Source organism: Momordica charantia (assembly GCF_013281855.1).
Source record: "Momordica charantia cultivar OHB3-1 chromosome 4 unlocalized genomic scaffold, Mcharantia_2.0 BLBB01000004.1, whole genome shotgun sequence".
Taxonomy (NCBI): Eukaryota; Viridiplantae; Streptophyta; class Magnoliopsida; order Cucurbitales; family Cucurbitaceae; genus Momordica; species Momordica charantia.
This window is the reverse complement of record NW_028275162.1, coordinates 28,779,661-28,803,641: the sequence shown is the minus strand read 5'-3', so window position 1 is coordinate 28,803,641 and position 23,981 is coordinate 28,779,661. Positions and strand designations below refer to the sequence as shown.

At 34.3% G+C, this 23,981-nt stretch overlaps 3 protein-coding genes across 14 annotated transcripts; all 3 read left to right on the top strand.

The window, feature by feature from the left end:
- Positions 1 to 2,238: 2,238 nt before the first annotated feature.
- On the top strand, positions 2,239 to 6,316 carry LOC111006591 (uncharacterized). 2 transcript variants are annotated; one of them, XM_022278600.2, is made up of 2 exons: positions 2,239 to 2,400; positions 5,697 to 6,316. In XM_022278600.2, the coding sequence occupies exon 2, from the start codon at positions 5,781 to 5,783 to the stop codon at positions 6,012 to 6,014; it is 234 nt and encodes a 77-aa protein (XP_022134292.1). In that variant the 5' UTR covers positions 2,239 to 2,400; positions 5,697 to 5,780; the 3' UTR covers positions 6,015 to 6,316. The 2 variants fall into 2 exon arrangements, with proteins under 2 accessions (XP_022134292.1, XP_022134293.1); XM_022278601.2 differs by having other exon boundaries at positions 2,396 to 2,534.
- A 782-nt stretch (positions 6,317 to 7,098) lies between these two features.
- Positions 7,099 to 16,878, top strand: LOC111006383 (guanylyl cyclase 1). 11 transcript variants are annotated; one of them, XM_022278297.2, is made up of 12 exons: positions 7,102 to 7,241; positions 7,680 to 7,778; positions 8,329 to 8,505; positions 8,660 to 8,784; positions 11,116 to 11,227; positions 11,515 to 11,589; positions 12,485 to 12,573; positions 12,792 to 12,853; positions 12,980 to 13,052; positions 13,527 to 13,602; positions 13,975 to 14,055; positions 14,264 to 16,878. In XM_022278297.2, exons 3-11 carry the CDS (start codon positions 8,344 to 8,346, stop codon positions 14,053 to 14,055), a joined length of 855 nt encoding a protein of 284 aa, XP_022133989.1. In that variant the 5' UTR covers positions 7,102 to 7,241; positions 7,680 to 7,778; positions 8,329 to 8,343; the 3' UTR covers positions 14,264 to 16,878. The 11 variants fall into 11 exon arrangements, with proteins under 11 accessions (XP_022133988.1, XP_022133982.1, XP_022133989.1 ...); XM_022278299.2 differs by having other exon boundaries at positions 7,107 to 7,246; XM_022278296.2 differs by lacking the exon at positions 7,680 to 7,778 and having other exon boundaries at positions 7,099 to 7,241.
- A 4,640-nt stretch (positions 16,879 to 21,518) lies between these two features.
- On the top strand, positions 21,519 to 23,574 carry LOC111006679 (uncharacterized). Its single transcript, XM_022278737.2, has 5 exons — positions 21,519 to 21,937; positions 22,022 to 22,351; positions 22,470 to 22,806; positions 22,889 to 22,969; positions 23,049 to 23,574. Exons 1-5 carry the CDS (start codon positions 21,668 to 21,670, stop codon positions 23,156 to 23,158), a joined length of 1,128 nt encoding a protein of 375 aa, XP_022134429.1. The 5' UTR covers positions 21,519 to 21,667; the 3' UTR covers positions 23,159 to 23,574.
- The last annotated feature ends 407 nt before the right edge of the window (positions 23,575 to 23,981 follow it).

Genomic DNA, 23,981 nt, shown 5'->3' with positions numbered 1-23,981 from the left:
AAAAACTTGATTTTCTCGTATATATATTTAATATGATTTTAGTATCTTCGTCGTGTCTTACTAGCGACATTATTAAAGAGAATACGTTAATAATAATGAAAGCTCAAAAGAAGGTTAAAAAACTTACTATAAATATCATCTAAACTAAAGAAACGGTGAGAGAGTTGGAGGAGACCACCACTATAATAGAAAAATGATGTTAGAACATTAATTAGAAGTCAAAATAATCTGGGTAGTTAATTATTTACCTATTAAAGAGTAGTTTCGATTTCCACAAATAAAATTTATCTGCACAACGAAGAGTTTCATCAATTATAATGATGAATTATTGTGGTCCATAATTTTGGCCCTCGGGACAGATGCAAAAATTTAGGGCAAAAATGAAAGTTGGTTTGCTTGCAGGACCAAAAGGACTGTACTTTAAATCTATAATGCATGAATTATTTTATTTTTGACCAAATAAAATATTGAGGTAAACAACGTTGATGGTTGAAGATTTTTTTTTTCTTTTTTTTTTTCTAATATTCAGACAATTTGTTTTGTATATTTCTTTTTGGTAATATGCTTATTTTATAATATTTTCTATCTATGTTTATTTATTATTATGGTCATTATTTTGGTATTATGTAACCACTTTGGTGTGGGTCTTGTTTTATTATTGTTAATAAATCTACGAGTTAATAATTAGTTACGTGGATTACATCAAAACAAAAGGCGTATCAGAAGGAAAAGTGAACTACTAGCCATGTGTCTTGGAATTTTTAAAAATATTGTTTAACAGAAATTTTATTTTTAGTTTTTAAAAAATGAAACTTGCTTACAAATAATATTTCTGTTTAATTTTCACTGTTCTAAAAACACCTTTTTCAATATGATTTTTTTTTTTTCAAATTGACCTTAAAATTCTAAACAATAGAAAAACATACCTTTAAATTATTGTCTTTTAGTAACAAATATCCCAATGTACATTTTGGATATACATTTCATAACTTTTCTCTATATTCAAAATGCTTCGGACATAATATTATTTATGTGTTGATACGAGTTTGGTTCAACCGATTAAAGTGTTATCTACTTCATTCATAAATTAAAGTTCGGAGTTTCAAATCACTGTCAGTTTTTTAATACACTTTTCGCCCTCAAACTTCAAACAGATGCTTCATACGTCAAGCCCTCTGCATAGCTTTATGTTGAAATCCCAAACTCCCAACTTTGAATAAAGGTGAAAACGAGAAAAAAGGCATAGATCCACACTAACGGCTTGTTTGGATGTCCGATAATATAATAAAAAAATGTATACAAAATCCAACAGAGAGAGGCACGTTGTTTAAGTAGCCGTTTGGGATGGCCCAAACAAAGTGTTGAAATTCTTTGACTTACATGGTGGTGTGGGTGCTGCTTTTTCCCAAGTTCATGATGAAAATCTACTTCCCTCTTCCCTCCGTTTACATTTCAACTTTCATTTTTTTAAATTTATTGGAATGCTACCCTCTACCTTGGTTGCACCAACTTTGAGTGTGGAATGTTCATTCTAAAATACCAAAAATTCTCCATCCCCCATCCCCTAGCTTCTTCATTCTTAGGGTTACAAGAGTTGGTGTTTGGGTTTTTGTCAAAAAATATTACAAGTGAGAGGTACTGACGTATTCCATGTATTAAAAATGTGGTTTTTGTAATTGGAGTTGGGGAGAATTATGTGTGATGGTTACTTTTTGTATAGAGTGGGTTTTCTTTTTGGTGAGCCAGGACCTTTTTTAGTTTATAGTTTTTTTATTATTATTATTTTCTTTTAAGTCTTCTATTATTTTTATGATTATTCCTGCTCTGGGTGAGATCCATTGATTTGAAAACTAAATGTAGATAATTCAATTTCAAAATACTACAAGTATTGGATTTTTTAGTTGTTAAACTTTTCATAATCATTTTTTACTATTTAATTAAACATTTTGAACTAAAACTACTTTTCGATCAATGCGAGATCTCTTTTAATGCTGTGAGGGGGATTGAATCTCAAACTATTTAGTATTTAGTTATGTTCACGGTCGCTCTCAATTTTCTTTGCCAAAGAAAATCATTTAATAAATGTTAAATAATTGCTCATTACTATCACAACACAAGGACCCACTGCTTTAAAAAACTAATCTAACAGTTTTTCTCCCGAAATAAGGCCGGGTCTTTTAAATCCGACCCGCTACTTTTGGGCCTTTAAGACAGCAATCTTAACTGGACAAGCTTCTTCACTAACGGGCTGGGCTGTATAATTTCAGGTTTCTCATGTTGCTTCCTGCGATTCACAGACGCATCAGCCTCCGATTTCGACCTGCGTTGGCTCTGTCTCTCTCATCGGCGACTCAAGGCTTCAACCTCTGATTCAGTCTCCACTTCTGTCGTGGACTCCAGGTATTGGACATACATCTCTAACTTCAGATCTCTTAACTTTCCTTCAGCCTTTCGCATGATCTACTGTTAATAATTCAATTATTTCTTTCGATCTCGCTCTCTTTTTTTCGATCTCTTTCAGTCTCTCCATTGAGGTTTGTTGCCTTTTCTTAATTGAATTTCTTGGTTCAATTGATCTATTTGCTGCTGCAATTGGCTAGTTTGTGTCTTTGCCGTGTTCAATTTCTGGTCTCTGCTTGTGCTTGCTGCTATTATGTTTTTTGCTTTGCTTTTTATGTGTATAAATTACAGTGGTAGAGACGGTAGAATGTTTATTCTGGTTTCCGCTTGCTTTTGTAGCTACATTCATGTGCATATATTACATTTCATTGCGGTTACAGTCTAATTTGCTTTGATGTTTGTCTCTGCCATGTTTGTTCTGGTTTCTGCTAATTGTTACTTGCTTTATTTCACTTTCTTTAGCCCCGCCGCATTCTACAACCTCCTATTTTGAGCTGATTTTGATAGAGTTTCAAGAGGTATCTAGTCGTAGTACTCATGGAATTTTGATAGAACTGATGTATGTTTTGTATTTGTCAGTTTCAAAGCTGGTTCTATGAAAAGATGTTAAAATTAAGTGAAAGTTATCACTAAATGTGATATTTTAAAATTTAATCTAATACATTTTATTTTATATTTTCTTAACATTTTCAACAATAACAATGACCCGACCCACTTACGGGGTCAATTTGCATTCAGTCAAAGTATGGTCAGGATTCTGGTTGGTTTTACGGTCAACCAAAAAGTTTAGTTAGTTTCTGAAAATTATTTCATACCAGCTCCACCTAACCCGTGAACAGAGGTAAGAATAAGCTTGCTTAATCTTTGCTCAATGATTCCACTGAGCTCATGTCATTAGAGGAAAACAGAAGAGGATTACAAGATCATTCGAAGTACACCATGCAGAACTATAATGGGTGGAAAGAAACTAAAGTAACTACTATAAGCGTTTGGTATGGTTTCCGTTAAACTACTTAATTACACGGCCTCTTAGGAGTTAGTATCATAGCAAAGTCTTTCTCGCACCAGAGGACATACACCGAGTGTAAAGTTTGTCAACCACTAATAAAATATATCTGCTTAAATTGTGGTTAGGTTTCACATTGAATGACCAAGAAGTGCTGAAGATTACCGAGGTCCTTGAGGGCCAGGATACAAGAACAAAGATAACTGTGTGAAGTCAATTAAAAAAGAATAAGGAAGATGTTAGACTTAGATTGCTCAAGATTTCAAGGTAGATCTGAGCTTGTTACTGCAGACAAGGGCTGGCTCCAAGCCATATAGAGCTCTTATAAGCTTGCAAGTATCTGGGGCTTAGAAAGGCTCTTGATAACTTAGAGGTCAATGCATATAGACCTCTTCTTGAAGGGTTTTATCAAGCCCAATTAAAGCAGCACTGCCACAATGAAAATCCAATGAATTTTAAATGGTAACATCACAGAAACAAGGGGGCCCATTCCAATTTTGAGCTTTATGAAGAAAGTCATTGGCTATTAATCAGGAGTTATATTGTTCAATGAAACCATCTGAGTTTTTCTTTCTGAATTATATGCTAATCATTATTCATAACAAAGATTATAGGAGCCAGGAGGGGAAAGGAGAAACTGATCCCCAAGTTAAATTTAGAATTCGAGAAGCTTAACATCCATGGCCTACTGCCAGGTAATAATAAAGGGGTTCTGTATGTAGACTAATACGGAGAAGGAAGAACCTTAATCAAATTGTTTGGGTTTGAGACTAACTCAGGATGAATATTAGAGGACTAGTTGGTAGTTTTTTCTTTTTTGTTTTTTTTTTTTGGATAAGAAACCGATCTTTTCATTGAGAAGAATGAAACCAACTAGAGGACTAGTTGGTAGTTGAGAGTAATCAAAATTTGAGAGAACATGAGAGACATTTTTTTTATTGCTGAATCAAGATAATAGAAGAGATTTTAAACGTCCCTCAACCGAATTATAAGGTTTTACCAAAAGATTGAATAAGTTTTGTAGCAGGCTTATAATTTGGTTGAGTTGATTAGCAGTAACCAAATTATACGCTTTATCCAAAATATTTACATGGGGTTACATAGACATCCCAAGGGAGTCGGTTAACTGCAATCCAAGCAGTGTAGTCAAGACTTAGGATAATAAAATTGCATCGGCTGTCTATAGGAGTTAGGGTGTGGGATTGGACATCCCAAAGTGTTTCCTTACTCTCTTGACATGTTATTCTTCGTAGGACACTAAGGGGGTGAGACTTTTCTAGATGAGGTAATTACACCAATTTAGTTTGTGGTAAAGTTAGTTGATTGAGAAGTTGCTAAAGGGAGAGCCTTCCAATTGAGAAATTTCCAGTGCACATTTTACATCATTCTTATCACGTGCTTGGATGGCAAGGAGAGTATGATGCTTATTCTTCACCAATGGTAGTAGGGTCTCTTTGAACCCAACACCTCAGATTAGAAAAGCTTTCTTCAATGTTTGCTAATGAATGCCAGGATAAAGGTAAGTGCATATGGTTGATTTCTGCTCCTTTTGAGCTTGTGCAGCTATTTGGCTTATCGCTGCTTTTATGTGAATTTCTTCGGATGTATTGTCATCCCAAACCTAAATTTTGTTAAATAAGATAGTTGTAACTGCAGCTTGTCATGTCAGATTTTGTGATAGAAAATTCCTTTTATCTAGAGGATTAGTTCCTTAAATTATTGAAAAAAGAGACTATTCACGAACCATGTCAGGAGGTGGTGTTCCAACTTTTAATCTTCAAGGTGTTTCCATAGTAAGTCTAGAACCTTCTACTGCATGGTTTAGAAAACTCAAAGTCTATCGCAATGCTATATTTGCTTCCTTGTTTGAAAAGTATTATTTCCCTGCATCTAGATTAAGTTCTACTAACAAAGTTCTTAGGAAATTATTCTCTTCGGGTATCCTAATTAAATGGAGCGTGTTCCTTTGGTTGATGAAGTGTCTTTATCTTTCTTGTTTTTCGTTCTCTCTCTCTCTTTTTTTTTTATGGATTCTTTTCCTTCGTTCTTGTTGTTGTGATCGTTAGTAAATTAGATGTGTATGCTAATTACTATAGTTTTTGCATTTGCATCTAAATTGTTAAGATACTCTCTTTAGTTCATGCCCTATCTGAGTGTCTCGTTTGAGCTTCATAGACGAGCGTGTCTTGCCACTATAGGCTCCCACGTTCCTTAAATCCTTAAATCCTTAAATCCTTCATTCTATCATTCTTTTTTATATAATCTCTTATCTCGTGTAATCAAAATACAGCGGATGACAACACTTGCTGTACAAGGAATCCCTATAGTTGATATCCTTTGAAGCTGTGTTTCGAGTAAATTTGGGCTCGGGTAAATGGGTTTGTGGACGCTATTAGAGGGTTGTCTGCTTCTTGCGAATGCACTAGCAATACTAAATGAAGATCGTTTTCTTGCTCCTCGTGGATTGAGCTTCTCCGAGTTCTCAGGAGGTAGAACAAAGTCATTCAAGGGGCAGCTTATAGGCCTTATCTACGCAACACAATATTTGAGGGTTCCTCTCATAATGCTCAATGCAATCTGTATCTTTGTAAAGTTGGTATCTGGATGATGACAATGGGTTGCAGAGGTGACATGTCGACTTCAATTATGAGAAAGGTTATCTACCAGATTGTTCTTGATTTCTCTGTTGTAATGTAACAGTGGGCTGCTCTAACTTCTGAATTTGTTAGAAACAAATGTTGCACCGTTTACAAATTCTTTTGGGAGATTCATTGTCAAGGTAGGAGGAAAGGAAAGGAGATATGTCGGCTTAATAGGGATCCTTGGCATGGTTTGATAAATACTTATTATATTTAGGCTTATTCGTTCTGTACGATTTTTTATAGTTAATATTGAAAGAACCGTTTGGCATATACGTCCTCATTAATTGTTATTCTAGTAAATAATGTAATATGACTATGCTTGTGAACATAACTCAATTAGTTAAAGATATATGTTTTTTGCTAAAACGTTGGGAGGTTTGAATCACTACCTCTACATGTCGGCAATTAAAAGAAAAAAAAATTGAAATGTCAATGTACCCAACAAAAGAAAAAAAAAAAATAAGAAAGAAAAAGTAGGGGAGAAATAATGTTCAATATTAAAATGTAGGTTCAGAGAATAACCTAAACCCAGGGGTATTACATAGTGAATAAAAATGTTTAAGAGCTCAAATAAAATATGTTAACTCCTTTTATCTTTTTAATTTCATTAGAAAAGGACTTTTTAAGAACTCTTAAAAACTTAAAACTTCACGCCAACCAAAAAACCCTAAAACTTCACGAAAAAGTGAGAGGTTATATCATGAAAACCGAGTATCATTTGAAGAATCCAAGGATAACCAGTGGGCACAAGTGAATTCGATTACATTTTAAAATGGTTCCTTATGTTAATATTAATAAACAATAATTTGAAAAATAAAAAATAAAAAAGTAAAGGGCCTCGTGTGCTTTGTGTCAGATAACGTTCGGCCGGTAAAATTTCATAACCCAGCCCATCAGTTTTGGACCATCAAAACGACAATTTGCAACTGGACCGGTTATTGAATAATGGGCTGGGCCCAGAACTGGGCCCAGAACGTATAAGACTTGATTGCGAAAAGATACAGCTAAAGATACTATTTTCGACATGTCGTTGCGACTGCTCACGGATGTTGAGAATTTCCAGAACAGGTGAAATGAAAAACAATCTCCAACAACCTTTTGCGAATAGAATCAGCGCTTATATATTTTGTTCCAATCGGAGATAACTGCAGCTTGATTTCTGCTCATCGCTGTCTGTTTTTGTTCTGAAACTCGTAAGGTTCTGATTGGATTTTGATTTTCACTACTTTATCATCTTTGATTTATTTAATTCTGTCTGGTTTGTACTTGTTCTTTGTAGTATTTTAATTCCCAGAGTTGTCAGTCTGTTTGTTTGTTTGTGCTTCAATATTTTTCTTTCTACCCATTTCTCGAATTTTTTCGTTTACTTGTTTTTGTGCTTATTCTGATTTTCATTTCTGCTAGTTGCCAAGGATCGAAATGCATTCAACTATGAGCTGAAAGTTCTCTCTCTTTCCTACTTTCATCTTCATTTTAACAACCGTTTGATTTGTTTTCCTAAGCATTAAGTGTTTTCTAAGGATTATAACCGATGAATTGTTCGTAATTCTTGTCTTGGGTGCTAGATTGCAACTTATAGTTTTTTATTATGCATTTAGTATTTATTTTATCCTATATTATCCAACGTGAAGGTCGTAATATTCTGATTCCGAGGTCGTGGAAATGGTGTTACTGGATCGTATGGCTGGACTCACACGAACGCGATTGATTGAAGCGTATTCGCATTTCGAGTGTGATGAACATGAGCTTTCTTTTGCGCAAACTTATAGTCTATATTCATTGATATTTGTGTTTGAAATAATTATTGGTGGAAGTCTTACTGACTTTGTTTGGATTTTGGAATTAGCAGAAATTGTGTTTTGGATTAAAAGAGACGGAACTACAATAAAATTGATAAAACATATCTTATGCAGAGTGTTGACAGAAACGAGCTCTCTTACGCAAGCTTCCTTTTTTGTGTGTGCATGTGTTAGATATAGTTTGTAGTGGGATCCTAACTTTTTATTATTCACGGGTGGTAGAAGTGACTTTTTAGAGTAAAGGGGTGAAACTATGCACGTGATTGATGTACATGAGCTATCTCCTGGCATAAGTTTGTAGTGCATGTAATTTGATAATATTCCTCAGTAGTATTCAATCTCAGGATCTTCTTTTCTCTTTTGTTGAAGGTAGTAGGAATCATGTTCCTGGAGTAAGGTGGAATAACAAATAAAATCTGTAGACTAACCCTCTTCAAAGCGAATAAATAAGAGTTTTTCATTATATGGTGACTGGTTGCAGCTGAATTGGTCTCTCATGTGGCCGTTCTATCTTCTCTTCAACAAGACCCTCAAGCTAGAGGAACCAAGAGAATCGGGTGAAGATGATTTGAGTTTTGTAGAATTGTACCCATTTGAGAAGTTTCCAAGTAGAATAAAATGTGATGCTCCAATTTTGTCCCGCTCCCAGGTTATTGAAGTAAGTTTGTTTGATTTTCTTTCTTGTGTCCTAATATTTTTACTAAGCCAATACTCAAAGGCATGATCCTGGCATATACCAAAAATCGAATTGTCCCTATGTGGCAGCATAACTTGTTTTTCTTGCTTTGTTGAGTTTTTTGTTTTCCTGCTAGGTACCACACATAAACCAGCAACAACAATGGGATTGTGGCCTTGCTTGTGTTTTGATGGTTCTGAACACTGTTGGTGTAAATGATTGTCATATTCAGTCATTGGCAGATCTATGCTGCACAACAAGGTGTTTTATTTTAAATAAGATACTTCTTTCTATTATGAACATATAATATTCTTTACAGAGCTATTCTCATATATGTATGTATAAGTTGAAAGGACTACGAATTTACCATGTATTCTAAGAAGAACATGAAATCCACCTGCAAATACAGTACAGGATGTCCAAAGAAGTAGAATTCCCTTAAGGTTCAACATTTATAATTCTTGCAGAATGACTTCACCTGAATTGAAATTCAGGATAGGATAGATATTTTGTACTTCCAGGATGCCTTTCTTTTTTGTTTTTGAAGCCCTTTCACATGATGAGTACGTAGAACGAAACAAATGCTTTCAGAAAAGAATCAGCACCCACCAAACTCTTTGTTAAGAAGTTAGAAAACCACATCAATCCTGCAGGCTTCAAATATATGGGTGAGAATTAAGTATTAATTGATTAACTATCGTGTTTGCATGATATAATCCAGGAAATAGATAAATGGTATCGTGGAATATCTCTCATAAGATCAAAATCTGAGATAGCCAAAGAAAGACATCAATTTTAGTTGGGATTCTCATCAAGTCATATTTTGGTGAATTCTATAATTGAGAAAACTTCACAAACTGAAATTTGCTAGTCCGTGTAAGAAACTTGAAATGTACTTTCTCAGTATTGAAAGTCTAACAGTGATATTTTTTTGTTTAGATATTCTGGCCACATAAATTGAGATATGAGAAATGGTTTGGCCGTTTTAGTCTTGAATCATTCGATTCAATCTGTGAGGGTCCATGTTGTACTGCAATATTCTGTGGTCAAAAAAGTAAATAGGTGCAGCCCAGACGTCAGAGTTTTATCGACGATAGGAATGTAATAAAGACATAATTTCAGGTTAGAAATGTTTATATTATTTGTAAAATTTTTACATGTTATCATATTAGGTTTGAATATTGTTAAAGGATTTTGATAGAATCAGCAAGTGGAAAACCAGAAACGAAAAATGTAGAGAAGTTTTTTTTTTGGGATCCAAGCTTCAAAAGGCTTAGGCCCCTCCTTCTACCTTAGTTGATATACCAGCATCCAATCAACTAACTAATTGCCTATCTAAATTTGGTCATCATAGTAGAAGCACTCACTCAGCCTCCTTGGCGGCTCTAGGTTTTCTCTTTCTAAAATAAGTAAAATTAACTAGGGGTTTATCCTGTTGATACCCTTTGTCCACACCTGGGTTTCAAGGTGAAAAGTTGGGTGCTGACTGCAAATAACCTCAAAAGGCTCCCATGAAGCATTCTGCAGAGACTGATGTTCCCCGAGGACTAAAACCACTAAAATTAGGATGAAAGAACAGGGAAGGGTGAAGTCCCAAAAACTCAGAACTTTTGATGCAAAATACAATCTCTTAAAAGAGCTACGGTGGCAATGGAGTCAGTGTGAACTTTTTTTATTTTCCCTTCGCAAATGCAACTTTTTGTATTCCAAGGAATTACATTTACAGTCCGAGTCAGTGTGAACTGAGTTCCTAAGGTCAAGTGCAATTGAGACAAGTAAAAGACAACATTTGTGAATTTTTTGGTAACTGCGAGCTATATTCTATGGTGTGTCACGAAATTGTCTCTCCCTTCTTTCGAAGAACATGTTAATGGTCTTCTTTGTTGCAGAAATTTTCTGTAGTTTGCTCAACACGAGCTGAATCCTTTATTCATTTTTCATAAACTGATACGAGGCTATTCTCCATGGATCCTCTTTCGTTAACTTGGAAATCGACACCCCAGTACCAAAGTCAATAGAATTAGAGAAGTTTATCGAGTTCCATGCTTTCGAGAGCCTTTGGCTCTCTTTTAAAGTCTAATTTCCTGCCATTCATCCCCTTCCCCTTCTCCCTCATCGATAAATCAGGATATATCATGAATATCTGAACCGCCCCGTGGTTTGCTTCGGTACAAAACAATTAGAATTAGGCTCAGTAACTGTAATGTGTATTATCCATACAGGGGATCTTTCAATGGAGAAGATCCGTCGACCTAAGACGAAGAGAAAGGTCTATCTATTTTATTTAGTTATTCAGTTAAACCAATGATTTGTTATTGTAGGACTACCTGAACTCTCTTTCAGTCAACAATCATTACCAGCAAAACCACTCTCTTAACCTCCTTAACAGCTCTAGGTCTTAACTTCCTCAAATGAGTGTAACAAACAGGGAGCTTTTTGGGTTTCCACAATGAAATTGAATGAGATCACTAGTTGAAGTGTCTCTTGACTTTTATATATCAGTTTTTTCTCCCCTTCCTGATAAACAGTGCACTTTTTCCAGTATATAAAAGTGAAAGCTAATAAGTTCTGGTTGCAACTTTTTTTGGGCAGTATATGGACTGTCGATTTGGCATATTTGTTGCAGACTTTTTCAGTCAGTTTTTCCTACTTCACAGTGACCTTTGGAGCCAACCCTAATTATTCTGTTGAATCATTTTACAAGGTGAAACTTTTAATGTTGGTTTCTTGCACAGAAATTACTTTGCTGGCTCTGTTGTATCTTTTACCATTGTGACTGTCCATAACACTTTCTGATTGATCATTTGTGTAATTGGCTATGGAAGTCATACAAGGTTTGAATTAAAAGTCATGTCTTATGAACAAAACCTCTTTGTTTCATTGGGTGAATATCAGAATTTTTTAAAAATATAGTTTCTTTATGCAACAATATTTTGGCATGGCCCTTTTTTTTTGCTGCAGCGATGCTTCTAAATGCACAGTTTTCTGCAGGAGGAACTAGCAAATGATCTTGTACGAGTTGATAGGCTATTTCAAAAGGCGTTGGAAGCTGGAATCAAAATTGAGGTGTGGATCTCATCTAAGTATTTCTTTCCGTAAGATTAATACATATCAATATTTTACATTTTTTATTGCTATGATGATATGTGAAATATATTTTTGTATGCTTCTAATTTCATTGTATTCATTCTATGTTAATTTGAACCATCTTATTTGAGAAAGTTATGGATTATGACTTGGGGTATGGTATGATGCCTTTCAAAGCTTCTAGCAGATGCAAATAAATATTAATTTTCTGCTTAGAATTTTTATTTATTTATTTATTTTTAAATCTAGTTGACCCTTGAAGCCTTGAAGGCTGGTTTGAAGAATGAAAACTTGTCTTGCAAGGAATTTTTAAATGGCCGTGATGTTGGTTGTTTGTGATTGAGAAAGTGAAATAATCTTTGGTTATTTGTGTTACTCTGCAACCCTGTGAAGGGATGTTAGATTGTCATGCTTGTTATATTGAAAATGCTCGGCGGAAGTTGCATATTATAAATTTAATATTGAAATAATCCATCAAAACTATGTATTTTTTGTTGCACAAATAAATCTAACTGAAGCTAAATAAGTTATGGGGTAAAACACAAGATGGAAGGTTTTTCATTTATGCCCTTGACCATGAGAAAGATGCTATAGGAAACCAAAAGCTAAAGGGGAAAAAGGGGATGGATGCTTTCATTGAGATGGGTTTATGGGATACTTGGTCATTTGGTATCTAACCATATAAATTAAAATTGTGAATAGAATGTAAATGTATGTTTCCATTTTCTTAACTTGTACTCGGAGAATTGGGGACTTTGGTTTGCAGGAATACATTCAAAAGACCTATACACATTGTTTAGTTTTTGTCATTTTATCCATCTAAAGTAGAAAGCTAATGTTTTTTGATATTAAGTTAACAAACCTTAAATTACAGCGCAGGTCTATCAGCAGAGAAGAAATTTCTCTCTTAATGTTATCTGGGATATATGTTGCTATTGTGTTAGTTGATCAGCATAGATTGAGGTATAGCACAATTATTATGCTTTTAAATTGTTCAATGTTTCTTTTTTTGAAGTAACTACTTTATCAGTAGCATGTTATGTTAGTATGTAGCAGCCATTTTAATCCAACTAGGTCTTCAATTTTTCATCATAGATTGCCTCTGTTTAGATTTAGTTCTGGAATACTCTTGTCGTGATTTTATTATAACTGGAATTCTCTTGGGGATATTTGTGCCACAGTCGATCTTGGCTGGAGGATGTGCTTGTATCAGGCATCTGTGATAGCAACTTCAGCTATACTGGTTAGTGTGGCCACTTTCTCAGTAGATACACTGCTTATGAATGGTTGTAATCTATAATTCTCCCTGGACACTGCAGTTATTTTAGCTTGAATTATTTAGTCAGTTACCAATGAATATATTCTTCAGGTCATTATATTGTGGTATGTGGCTATGATGCCGATGCGGATGAATTTGAAATCAGAGATCCTGCCAGCACTAGGTTCTATCCTCCCCTTAGTCTATAATAAATTTTTAATTTTATTAAATAATCTCTGGCATTTTTTATTCAAGAGTTAAATGAGAAGTGAGGATACTACTGTCCACGTTTCAGTTAATTAATATCTAAAGAATTTTATAATGCATAGTCTGGTCCAACAATATCATCTAAGGCAAACGTACCAATGCAAACTAACCTCAAATTTTTACCTTACATGGGTTTATTAAGAATTGTCCTCAAATATTTTTTTTACAGAAACATAGATATGTGCTTTATATCAATTGCAATGAGCCTCGAGATTAGAATAGCAAATTGATGGTGATAAAGTTCTCAACATTTTGTTACCTTTCATAATTTAAACGACCCTCTTTAAGAAGATACTGTGTCCTTAGGACTTCAATCTGATTTATTGGTGTTGATAAATTACTCTAGCTAGTTATAAAAATTTAGTAGCATTAACTTCACGAAGTTTTGCAGCAAGCGTGACAGGATCTCATCGAAGTGTCTAGATGATGCACGGAAATGCTTTGGTACTGATGAAGATATCCTATTGGTACTTCTTTACCAACTTCACCATGTTACTGTTCCATGGCAATTTAAAAATAGAAAATACATGCTCAGTTTTATCTTTTTTCTTGTCTGTTTTTGCTTTGCCTTTGAATTTTCCATGAATGCTAATTAGCATATAATGAGAATCAGTGACTACTCTCTAATCAATGGTAAACATTTCAGATAAAATGACTAAACTTGAGTATGAAAATTTAAGAATCCAAAGGATTTTTTGGTATGATCTACCTTATTGAACATAATCTGGAACTGCCATGCGTTGTGATACATAATAGAATAGAAAGGAGAAGAGAAGAAAAAACAACTCAATTCCTTAATGAAGTATTACATTTTCTTTTGGGTCTGATTGTCTGTACAGGTATCTTTACAGAAGAGCAGGAAGCAAAAGACCCCATCACCACATGAACATGTTTCTCCAAACGTCAACATCAACTGCTGAGTATATATCTCTGTTCTATCGAAATATCTTTAATACCACGAGAGTGTTGAAAATCCATATTGTGTTCTACACTGTATAGTTTATTAAGTATCTTTTTCTTTTCGTCAATTTTATATATTGTGAATATACAAACTGTTTTTAGACGGGTGTGGTGTTTGTAAAAGAGGGCTCATGTTTTAATTATAATATAATTCTCTCCACTCTCCAGGGTGTTTTTCATCAATTCATTGACGACAATGTCCTGGTGTTCACTTCATGTCATAAGGTACGAGATATGCCCCCTCAATGCTTCATTCTAATTGCAGTCCCACGTAATCTCCCACTTTAGCAGCCCCCACGTTACTCCTTCCCTTTTTAATTAGTGATATATATATATATATATATATTCATATTCTATAACGGAGAGTTGGAGCTTTGCTATATGCTCTCTCGAGGAGCAACTGTACAAGCTCCAAGGTCCGAACTCGCGAGACATTAAAGGTTCTTGCTATTAAGTTCAATAAAAGATTTAAATTGGAGACCTCTAAGTGAGTATGATTAAGGGACTCCAAGCTCTTATCAATCAATCAGTCCCTTGGGTTAAAATAGATATATTCACTAAATATATATAACAAAATTGGGCTACCTCTAAGTCTATCTATTACTACTTATAATATCTTTACTTTTTTTAGTTGTCAATAATTTAGGCTCCATTTAATAATGATGTTATTTTTGGTTTTCTGTTTTAAACCAATTAACTTTAAAAAATTACTTCTGCTTTATTTATTTTCTGTTCAATTTTTTCAAAACATTTTGAAATCTTGGTCAACTTAAAAAAAAAAGGGTAAACTACTTAGATTTTAAAATTTCAGCTATAATTTCAAAATGTTAGTAAATGAACATATATTTTAAAAAATATATAAAATCAAGGATAGAAACATTATCATATTGACCAGATTGGCAAAATAGAAAATTCTAACTCATTTCTAATTTTTAATTCGTATAAATCTAAAAACTAATAAAGTACATATAAAAATATGGTGTCAAGAAGTTAGTAGTACAAATATTAAGAACTATGTTCCCTAGTAATGGTGTTGCATCTGTTGTGGAAATGATTCTTAAATTGATGCAAATATCAAGAGTAGAAATTGAGAAAATAATTTTATTAAAATGATCTTATTCCATAAAGATGATTCTTAATAAGTTAAATGGTCATGGAAGCAGTATATTTTTCAATTGATAAAAATAGTGAAAGGTAACACTTTAATTTCCTAAAGAAATTGATATACAAATTAGTTAATTTGTTATTATTATTATTTTTTTTTGGGTACAAATTACGTTGAATTACAACTAGAGACCCGCTCTCTCTTTTAGGATGGCGTTTATTTATAGTCATAGATTATCAGTTCAATTTGTATGAACTTAGAGATCAGAACACTAATGGTTTCAAAGTATTTAAAAAATTCTAGGGGGTAAGAAATTAAAATTAGTTTTATTTTTAAAGATAATCTAGGAATTTGAAAGAATCTTCCTTGTTTAAAATACATTTTTATCATTCTCTTAATAGAAATATAGTCATCCTACTCCAAAAGTATAATGATTATGCCATTAGATCAGAATTTTATTGATACTATGAAGTCATATCAATAGGTATGAATTAGACCATGTTTGATTTTGATTACAAGAATATTTGTTTTTTTCATCTACTTTTCTTAATTTCATGCATGCATAAATTTAATCAGTGACTTGCTTCTTTCATTCCTAGAAATACAACGATATTAAAATTGTTGCAAAGCAAAGTATGGAGAAAAAAAACATTAAAGTATGTTTTATCCAATTTTTATTCAAATAAAATTACATAGATGTTCAATATTTGCCCAAGTTTCGTAGTTGATTTTCTATGTTTTATTAGTGGTTCTGTTGACAATTTTTGTAACCTTAATAAAAATTGATTATTTTTCAAAATCATTACTCTTATTTTGAATAATTCTATTGTTACTAAATGGAAAAACATAATGAAGAGAAAAAGAAGGAAGACTCTGTTTTGGGATATATGAATAATATTTCCTTTTAAAAGAAAAGGATACAGTTGGGAATTGGTGGGATTCATGATTCATGGCATGTGGGGATAGATGAATGGTTGGTTGGGGTCGTTGACCTGTCTTATGAGTTGGCCTATAATTAGGATCAATGTGACACGTGGCGGCATCTAAATAGTTGAACATGTTACGATCATCTTCTCTGGGCAAAAAGGGAAAAAAGGTCATTTAAATCATAAGAGTAACACCTGATGTTTTGTTAGAGAAATTGAAAGGGCCCAAACTTAATAATGGACAACACTCACTCCTATTGCGGGGGGTAGATTTGAATTTTTCAACTGCCTTTACTTTTATTACATTACTACTATTTCTAATAATTCTCATTATTCATTTACTTCTTGTCTACTATTGAAATGGTCTTTCTCAACCAAACATATTAAGACCATTTCATTTTGATACAACACTCACCCTAAAGTTATGAAGGAAATTTTAGGTTTGAAGGGAGAACTCTTTTCCTTTTTGGATAGTTGTAGGTAAGGAGAGACTCAAACTTCTAGCGTCGAGGTTCATATTCACATGTTCTAATCATTTAAGCTACAAGTTTCATATTGTCTATTTGACTTTTTGGGTTAAGATGTTCGGGTATCTTTTTTCTTGTACAAATGATGTGTTCTAAGATATAAGGTGAGAGAGCAACGTGGGAGGGAAGAACCGCTATCTTTAATCAGACAAGTTTATCATTCTTTTTGTTTTTTATTGGGTATTAAAAGTTCTTGAGAATGAATGATGTTGAGTTTTTTTATCATCTTGGTGTTGAGGTTTTTTTTTTTGACACAGCGGCCACGCCATCAGAATCATCACCATGCAGTAATTAGTTAGTTAAATAATAAAATGATCCGAATTTAGGCTAGTGATTGTGAAAGTCTTAATTATTGATCGGAGGTAACACCAGAGACTTACCCTTACTAATCCTTAGATAAATAATTAGAGACTTAGAGATTGTGAGGCCCGTTTTAATTTTCTTCATGATATCAAAGAATTGAAAATAGGTATACATAATAGGTGCTGGATACAATGGAAAATATGATTTCATGCTTATTTATTTAGATAAGTACTTTTCAGAGATTTTGAAAGTTGTTAATTTAAGACGATAGCTTTAAAAAGTAAAGTATAATAATTTCGTTTTTAGTTTCTGTTTTTTAGAAATTCCAAAAAAAATTTAAAAATAAACAGCAAAACAAAGAAACACATGGATTAAATGGATGTTTATCGACTTAATTTCAAAGCAAAATATTTATTAATGATTTTGAATTGGATTGGATAAGTTTGATTGATGGAGCGTTGTGTTGTGTATGAAAAAAAGTGAATTAGAGAGCGACGGCTGCATTCGATTTTTGTGCTTATGTTTGTTGGCGGGAATTCCAATCAATTATCTCATTTTTTTTTCTTTTTTTTTTCTCCCTCCTTTGAAAATTAAATTTCCATTATTGTCCCTTTTTTCTTCCTTAACTCAGTCCGACTCCTTGCACTCTGCCAAGCCAACCGGCCTTGGCCCCACACCACCCTTTTAACACTGTTGTCTCTCTCACGCGCTTTCCTCCTTCCCTCACTTCCACTCTCCACCACTATAAAATATTATTGTTGTAATGTGGCTTAAATTACCAAATATATATATATAATCTTTGAATTTTTCATTTTTTTTTTTCAAAAATGCCCTCATCGTATCGTATCATATCAAAAGTTCTAATATCATCATTAATCTTTCATAAACGTTTCAAAAATTGAGCAAATATTCCATTAATATTTTAAATTCAAAGTTGACGTGACAGACTTAGAATGATGTGATGATTAATGAAAATTTATCTTGAACAATTACAATAAATTTGACCTTTAATGTGGTCAATCGTATGTTTGTCATTGTGTGAATTTTTTTACTGTCGTTATTAAAAATCAAATTTGTTGTAGTATGATCCAATTGTTTCGAAATGGATTTTTTCTCAAATAGTATTCTTTTTAAAAATATTTATAAGAAATCAGTTGGAATTGGAACTTTTGAAAAGATAAGGATCTTTGTTCTAAGCAAATGATATGATTCAAGAGTATTTTATTATTATTTGTAATTTTTTTAGTATAGCATGTGAAGGTGGGTTTCGAACTCACAACCTCAAATTACCATTAAATTATGTTCGTTCTGGTATTATTATTTGTAATTTAACCATATTTAAAAATTTGTATACCCTTAATGATGATTAGATACATAATAGAGTCTGGCGCGTTTATCTGACGCGCGATGTACTGCATCTGGTACTGGACGTTTGTTATAATAAATCCCTGACTTTGACTGGTCTTTGTACCTTTTAATTTCCCATCTGTGTTGTAGCCAGCCACAAACATACAGGGCTGTTCCCTGCTTTGCCCTCTCACCATTTTCTTTTCTCCCCTTCTCACTTCTCAACTCCTCCTCTTTCTTAAATTATTATTGCTCAAATTTTACACAACTTATTTGTTTGTTTGTCAAATGTTTTTTTTTTCTAATTTGATTTTCACCAGAGTAAAGTTTGAGAGAGATTTTTACTATTCCAATTCTTAATTTTGCTTTGGTAAAATTATATGATCATTTTTAAAAAAATGAAATTATATAATTTCTACTATTATTTTGCTGTGGATTGTTCATGATGTTAGATATGTATTAAAATTAGCTAAAAAAATGAGTAGAGCTATAAATTTTTATGGACATAGGCAAAAGTTTACATTCTTAACCAGCAAATACATCATCTTTCCATCAATGGAAATTCGTAGGAGTAAAGTAGAGAGAAAATTTTAAAACTACAACTTTTTATATACAAGATGAATTACGAGAGAATAATTGCGACATTTTTACTCCTTTGTTCCACTCCTAAACTTGGATGAGTATTGACTATTGAGTGAAATGATGGATATTATTATTTGAATGTTTAAAATGTTCAAATGTTGAGATGAGTTAAATATATTATCCGAGTAAAATAAAATAATTAAATTTAAACCCAAATTGTAAAAGCCATTCTTTAGAAGAAGCTACCAAAACCAAAGTATCCCATTAAATCGTTCATCATCAGTGAACTTTCTAGGGATGCGTGTATCACTGTGTTTGGTTTTTAAATGAGTAGAAGAGTGAAATTCAAATTTGAACAAGGTCAATACGGCCCCTCCATTCAAGTTAAATCCAATCATTCTTTTTTGGTAACTACGTTTTTTTTTTTATTTTTTAACTACAGTTTTCAGAAATTTGAGATTTGCATTTGAAATTTCTTTATATTTATAATGTTCAGTTATATATATATATATATATATATATATATATAATTTATTGAGAACATGACCAAAATCCGACATTAGTAGAGGAATATCATGAGTATATCTATGAGAACAATTATCTTCATTAGTATAAGATTTTTTTGAGTTAAACCAAAAGCAAAGTCGTCGTAAGTGTCATGTCCAAAGCGAATAATATTATATTACTGTGGAGATGCTTAGGATATTTCAGATATTGTTGTTCTTAACAAGTGGTATTAGATCGGATCTAAACCTAGCTACGTTAGTGAAAGTGTCGAACAAAGTATTGAATCTCGAAATATGTAGTCGCGGTGTGATCTATGATTGTTCTCTATCCATATGTGCCTACAGCTTTGGATAAGAGTAAGGATGTACGGATAGATGGCTACTTGATGAGAGGTTTGGTGGTATTTTATTATAGGGATGATTGTTAGATTTGTAAAAAAGCGCAAACAAATTTTCACGTTGATGTCAAAAGTATAGCTGTGAGAGTCATGCTCAATATGGACAATATTATACTATTGTATAAATTCTTGAGGTACCATTGTCCTTAAAAAATGGTATCAAAGTCACGCCCATGATTTAGCCATGTCGGTAAAGTTTTCGGGTGCTGAACAAAGAAGTGTAAGCCTCGAAAGATGTAGTAGTCATAGCATGATTCGTCGTTGAACTCTACCAGATAGGCAATGTGCTATGGGGAAAGAGGAGTTTGATTGATGGATGATTACTCGAGAGGAGGCTCGATGGTACTTTGTTTGAGTGGAGGGTTGCTCGGAATGCGACCAAAGTCTCGCATTGGCTAAATAAGGGAAAGATCAAGAGTATATAGAGGAGGATAATTATCTCTGTTGATAAGAAACTTTTTGGGTAAAACCAAATACAAAGTTGTGAGAATAATAGCTAGAAGGAACAATATCATACTATTATAAAGATAGTTTGAAATAGTTTCGATACAACCCTACGAGATGCAGTAGAAAAATATTATTATTATTATTGTTTATTAGCAGAGTTGTTGTGTATGTCCTACTTCTTCAGTCAGTGTCCTTTTCGGCAGGTAAACCCCTCAGACTTGCCTCTATTCCATTTCAAAAAAATTTATAACTTTTTTATTTTTCTTTCCTGGCCCCAATTTTGGCGGGAATTTTATTAAATCGAGCGGATAGTTCTTTTGGGGTCCGCTGCTTTATCCAAAAAAAAAAAAAAAAAAAAGCAACGCCGTAAACATAAATGTCACATCCGTTAAAAGAGACGGCAACTATTGGAGGGCCCCACGAATTAGATTGGCAGTTAAGAGTGCTGAATCTCTACTGGTGCCACGTCACAGATTCAGATTCTAACATACCATACCAATTAAGGGCGGGAATTCTTTGTGGTCACCCACAGAGGCACGGGAGTTGTGCGCCACCCACAGATTTTATACTCTTCCCTCTGTCCCACATGTTTGAAAAAAGTTTGTTTCTTATTTTCTAATTTCTTCTATAATTTTTTAAAAAATTAGGAGAAATTTTTGAAATAAATGAGAATAAATGGTAGGACAGATAAGATATGGTAATGATTATGTCAGTGGTTTTGATTAGTGAGTGACATCAGGTAAAGTAAGAGTGATTAAAGCCGAAACCCAAGACTGAGATTGAGAACACCACAAATACACTACTAATTTGTCTCCTAAATTAAATATCTTTACCCAGCCAAATAGTTCCACTAATTCTAATTTATATCCAAATTTTCTCTGTTCTGTCCAAAATTCATCTTCTCTTTATATGAGATTTATGTTGATGATGTTGAATATTTGTCAAGAAACTGCTACAGATAACTTTGCAATGCTCACAGAGAGGTGAGGCTGATTTGAAAAGGAAAAGAAAAGTTAAAAAAATTGAAAATGATTTATGTATTGATGAGAATTGAAACCCCATTTTGAGATGTTTTGCTGTATAAAAGTAACGCACACAGTTAAAAGCTTGGTGTTAGTGACATATGGCATAAGGGTCGCACAGAAGGACAAATGTCCCCAACGACTGGCCCTCCCTTTCCAGTTGTCTTCAAATCACTCTCATTTTGAATTTGAACTGTCCCCCAAATGAGCCCTTAATTATAAAGCACAACCTTCTCCTTAACATTCCCCACTCTCCTCCCTTTGCTTTTGGTTTGTAGGGTCCCCCCTCCACCTGCACATCCTCTGCTGCCTCTCATTATTAAATCTTCCTCACGCACCCTCTTCCTTTCCCCAACATCCCCTCTCTCTTTCTATCCCTTTTTCCCACTTCTCTCTCCATTCCCTTCCCATGGCTGAGTCTACACTTGCCTCTAATTTCTGGCTTCCGGCCGGGAAGGAGACTCTCAGCTTCCCCACTGACTTCCCTTACGAGTTTGACTCGCTTGCCTCCAACTTCGACCTCAACTCACCGGTGGAATCCGTTGTCAGCTCCACCGAGTCGACGGACAGCAGCGACGACGACGACTTCTTTGTGGGGCTGGCTCGGCAACTCGCATGGACGTACCTCTGTGAAACTGAGAGCTCCCCCACTCCCTGCTTCAATCCAAACAAATTTGAGGTACCCATTTTGTTGAAATCTTCACTTCTTATCTTTTGGGCGTGTAAATTAGTTTCTGATTTGATTTTGATTTCTGGGCTGCAGAAGAAGTATGTTAAGGCTGGGTCTCCTCAGTCGACGTTGAGTGGAATAGACGCCTGGTTTCGCCCTCATAGTCCGTCTTCTCAGTTGAAATCGCCTCCTATTGCGGTTTTTGGGGCTGAGAACGATGCGAGAGTCCTCGTTCATGCAGCTGCCAGAGAAGCTGCAAGGTTGAAAATGAGCGCCGAAACAACCCCATTTCAGAGCAATGACCCTTTCGTTAGAGGATTTATGGGGGCTCGATCTTCCATTCCAGTTAAATCGACTAGTAATGTGGATTATGGGCTGTTCTCGAATGAGGGCTGTGCTCGGAATCTGGCATTTTCCGCGCAGGTAAATCATTTCAAATCTCCAATCTAAGAACAGAGTATTTTGAACAGTTTGGTCCTCTGTTTTTTCTTTATGGGTTATCTTTCATTTCTGAGGTTTTTGAGATCCCATTGTTTTACAGGTGCAGCAAGTGAGACATGATCTAGTGCTGCAGGCTATTTGTGCCTCTTCTTGGGGTAGACAAGCCAAGGTAGACTGGGCGGCTCCGCCGCACCGGAAGCCGGAGATTCAGAACAGGGAAAGAAACATTGGTCTTGGAGGGGGGAGATGCAGTGGCGCCGCCGGTTTATACCAATCCGCATGGCTCCCGCCGCCCCAAAGTCAGCCGCCACCGCCCAACGCCTCTGCCGTGCGTTGTATTCATCCTGGTGGACCCGCCGTCAAGAGAGCTTCCTCCGGCACCGGCGTTTTCTTGCCTCGCAGATATGTAAATCCCTCGGAATGCCGCCAGAAACAAGGTGCCATTTCACAACCTCTCTTTTGCTCAAATCTCACATGGGGGTTTCTTTGTTGTTTAACTTGATCGTTTAATTTAATTAGGAACCCCAGCCGTTCGATTTCCAGAGGAGATGATAAATCCCATTCAAGCGCCGTTCAATGGCTGCTTATCCCCTGGCTTCGGTAAGCAGAGTTTTCCCCTGTTTTTCCATTTAGCCCCCAAATCTGTGCTTATTTTGATGGGTTTCTTTAATGGGTATAGATGCCATGTTAGCTCGGAGGAATACTTCCCTTTTGCCACTGCCAAGGAGCTTGCGGGGAGAGGCAGCCATAAACCAAGAACTTCATCTCCCTCAAGAATGGACATACTGAAATCAAAAAGTTTGTTTTAGGGTTTGAACAGGGAGAAGCCATTAAAGTAGCAGTAGAGAAGTATTGATTCATGAAGAAGAAGAAGAAGATGATGGGATTGAAAAAAAGGAGTTGTTAGTTTTAGGAGGCAGCAATAAGTAACCAGGAAGTTGTTATTTATTGAAGGATGTCGCAGCTTTAGAATAAAGAAACACTGAAAGTTGTAGAAGTAGTGTGGGAAGAATTGAAGCTTGAAGAAGAACTAAAGGACAGGGAATGGTCTGTGTCCTTGTAATAAAATCTGTAATTTTGTGTTATATTGAGATTTTAGAGATATGTTTTTTTGGGTGAGGGGAAAAATGTAAAATTCCTCTGGCTTGTAGTTTTGTTGAAGGATATGCTTTAATAAATAATAACATATATGTTGCCTTTTGTTATTTTCTCTTCCACATGTGACATTTTGTACAAGTTTTTTTTTTTTTGGGTAATGATATTCTTTAATGTTTAAATTAGGGGGTAAATGGGTATGATGGTTGGGTTGGATAGCTGGCTCAAAACAAAATTTCTGTTGTAATTGTTCAAATTTCAAAAAGTTTTAAATTTTTATTATTTAAAAATAATTTGGCACTTGTGACATTTGAGCAAAACTGATGTTGAGATGTAGGTAGTGACTAGTGAGAGTGAGGAGGGAAATTCAAATTGAGAAAGGGTTAAATAATAAAGACAATGACAACTTGTAAACTTGATAAAATATCCAAAAATAATATAATGAATGAAAATGACTTCCAATGGTGTTGGATTTTCTTTGAATTTTTTAAAATATTTTTTTATACAGTTAGTTCAA

Excerpts from the sequence above, each read along its gene's own strand:
- LOC111006383 (XM_022278296.2), top strand. The coding sequence starts at position 8,344 with ATGTGGCCGTTCTATCTTCTCTTCAACAAGACCCTCAAGCTAGAGGAA. Across the intron at positions 8,785-11,115 it reads GATCTATGCTGCACAACAAG|TATATGGACTGTCGATTTGG; the intron begins GTGTTTTATTTT and ends TTTTTTGGGCAG. Across the intron at positions 13,603-13,974 it reads CTGATGAAGATATCCTATTG|GTATCTTTACAGAAGAGCAG; the intron begins GTACTTCTTTAC and ends TTGTCTGTACAG.
- LOC111006679 (XM_022278737.2), top strand. The coding sequence starts at position 21,668 with ATGGCTGAGTCTACACTTGCCTCTAATTTCTGGCTTCCGGCCGGGAAG. Across the intron at positions 21,938-22,021 it reads TCAATCCAAACAAATTTGAG|AAGAAGTATGTTAAGGCTGG; the intron begins GTACCCATTTTG and ends TCTGGGCTGCAG. Across the intron at positions 22,970-23,048 it reads CTGCTTATCCCCTGGCTTCG|ATGCCATGTTAGCTCGGAGG; the intron begins GTAAGCAGAGTT and ends TAATGGGTATAG.
- LOC111006591 (XM_022278600.2), top strand. The coding sequence starts at position 5,781 with ATGGGTTTGTGGACGCTATTAGAGGGTTGTCTGCTTCTTGCGAATGCA.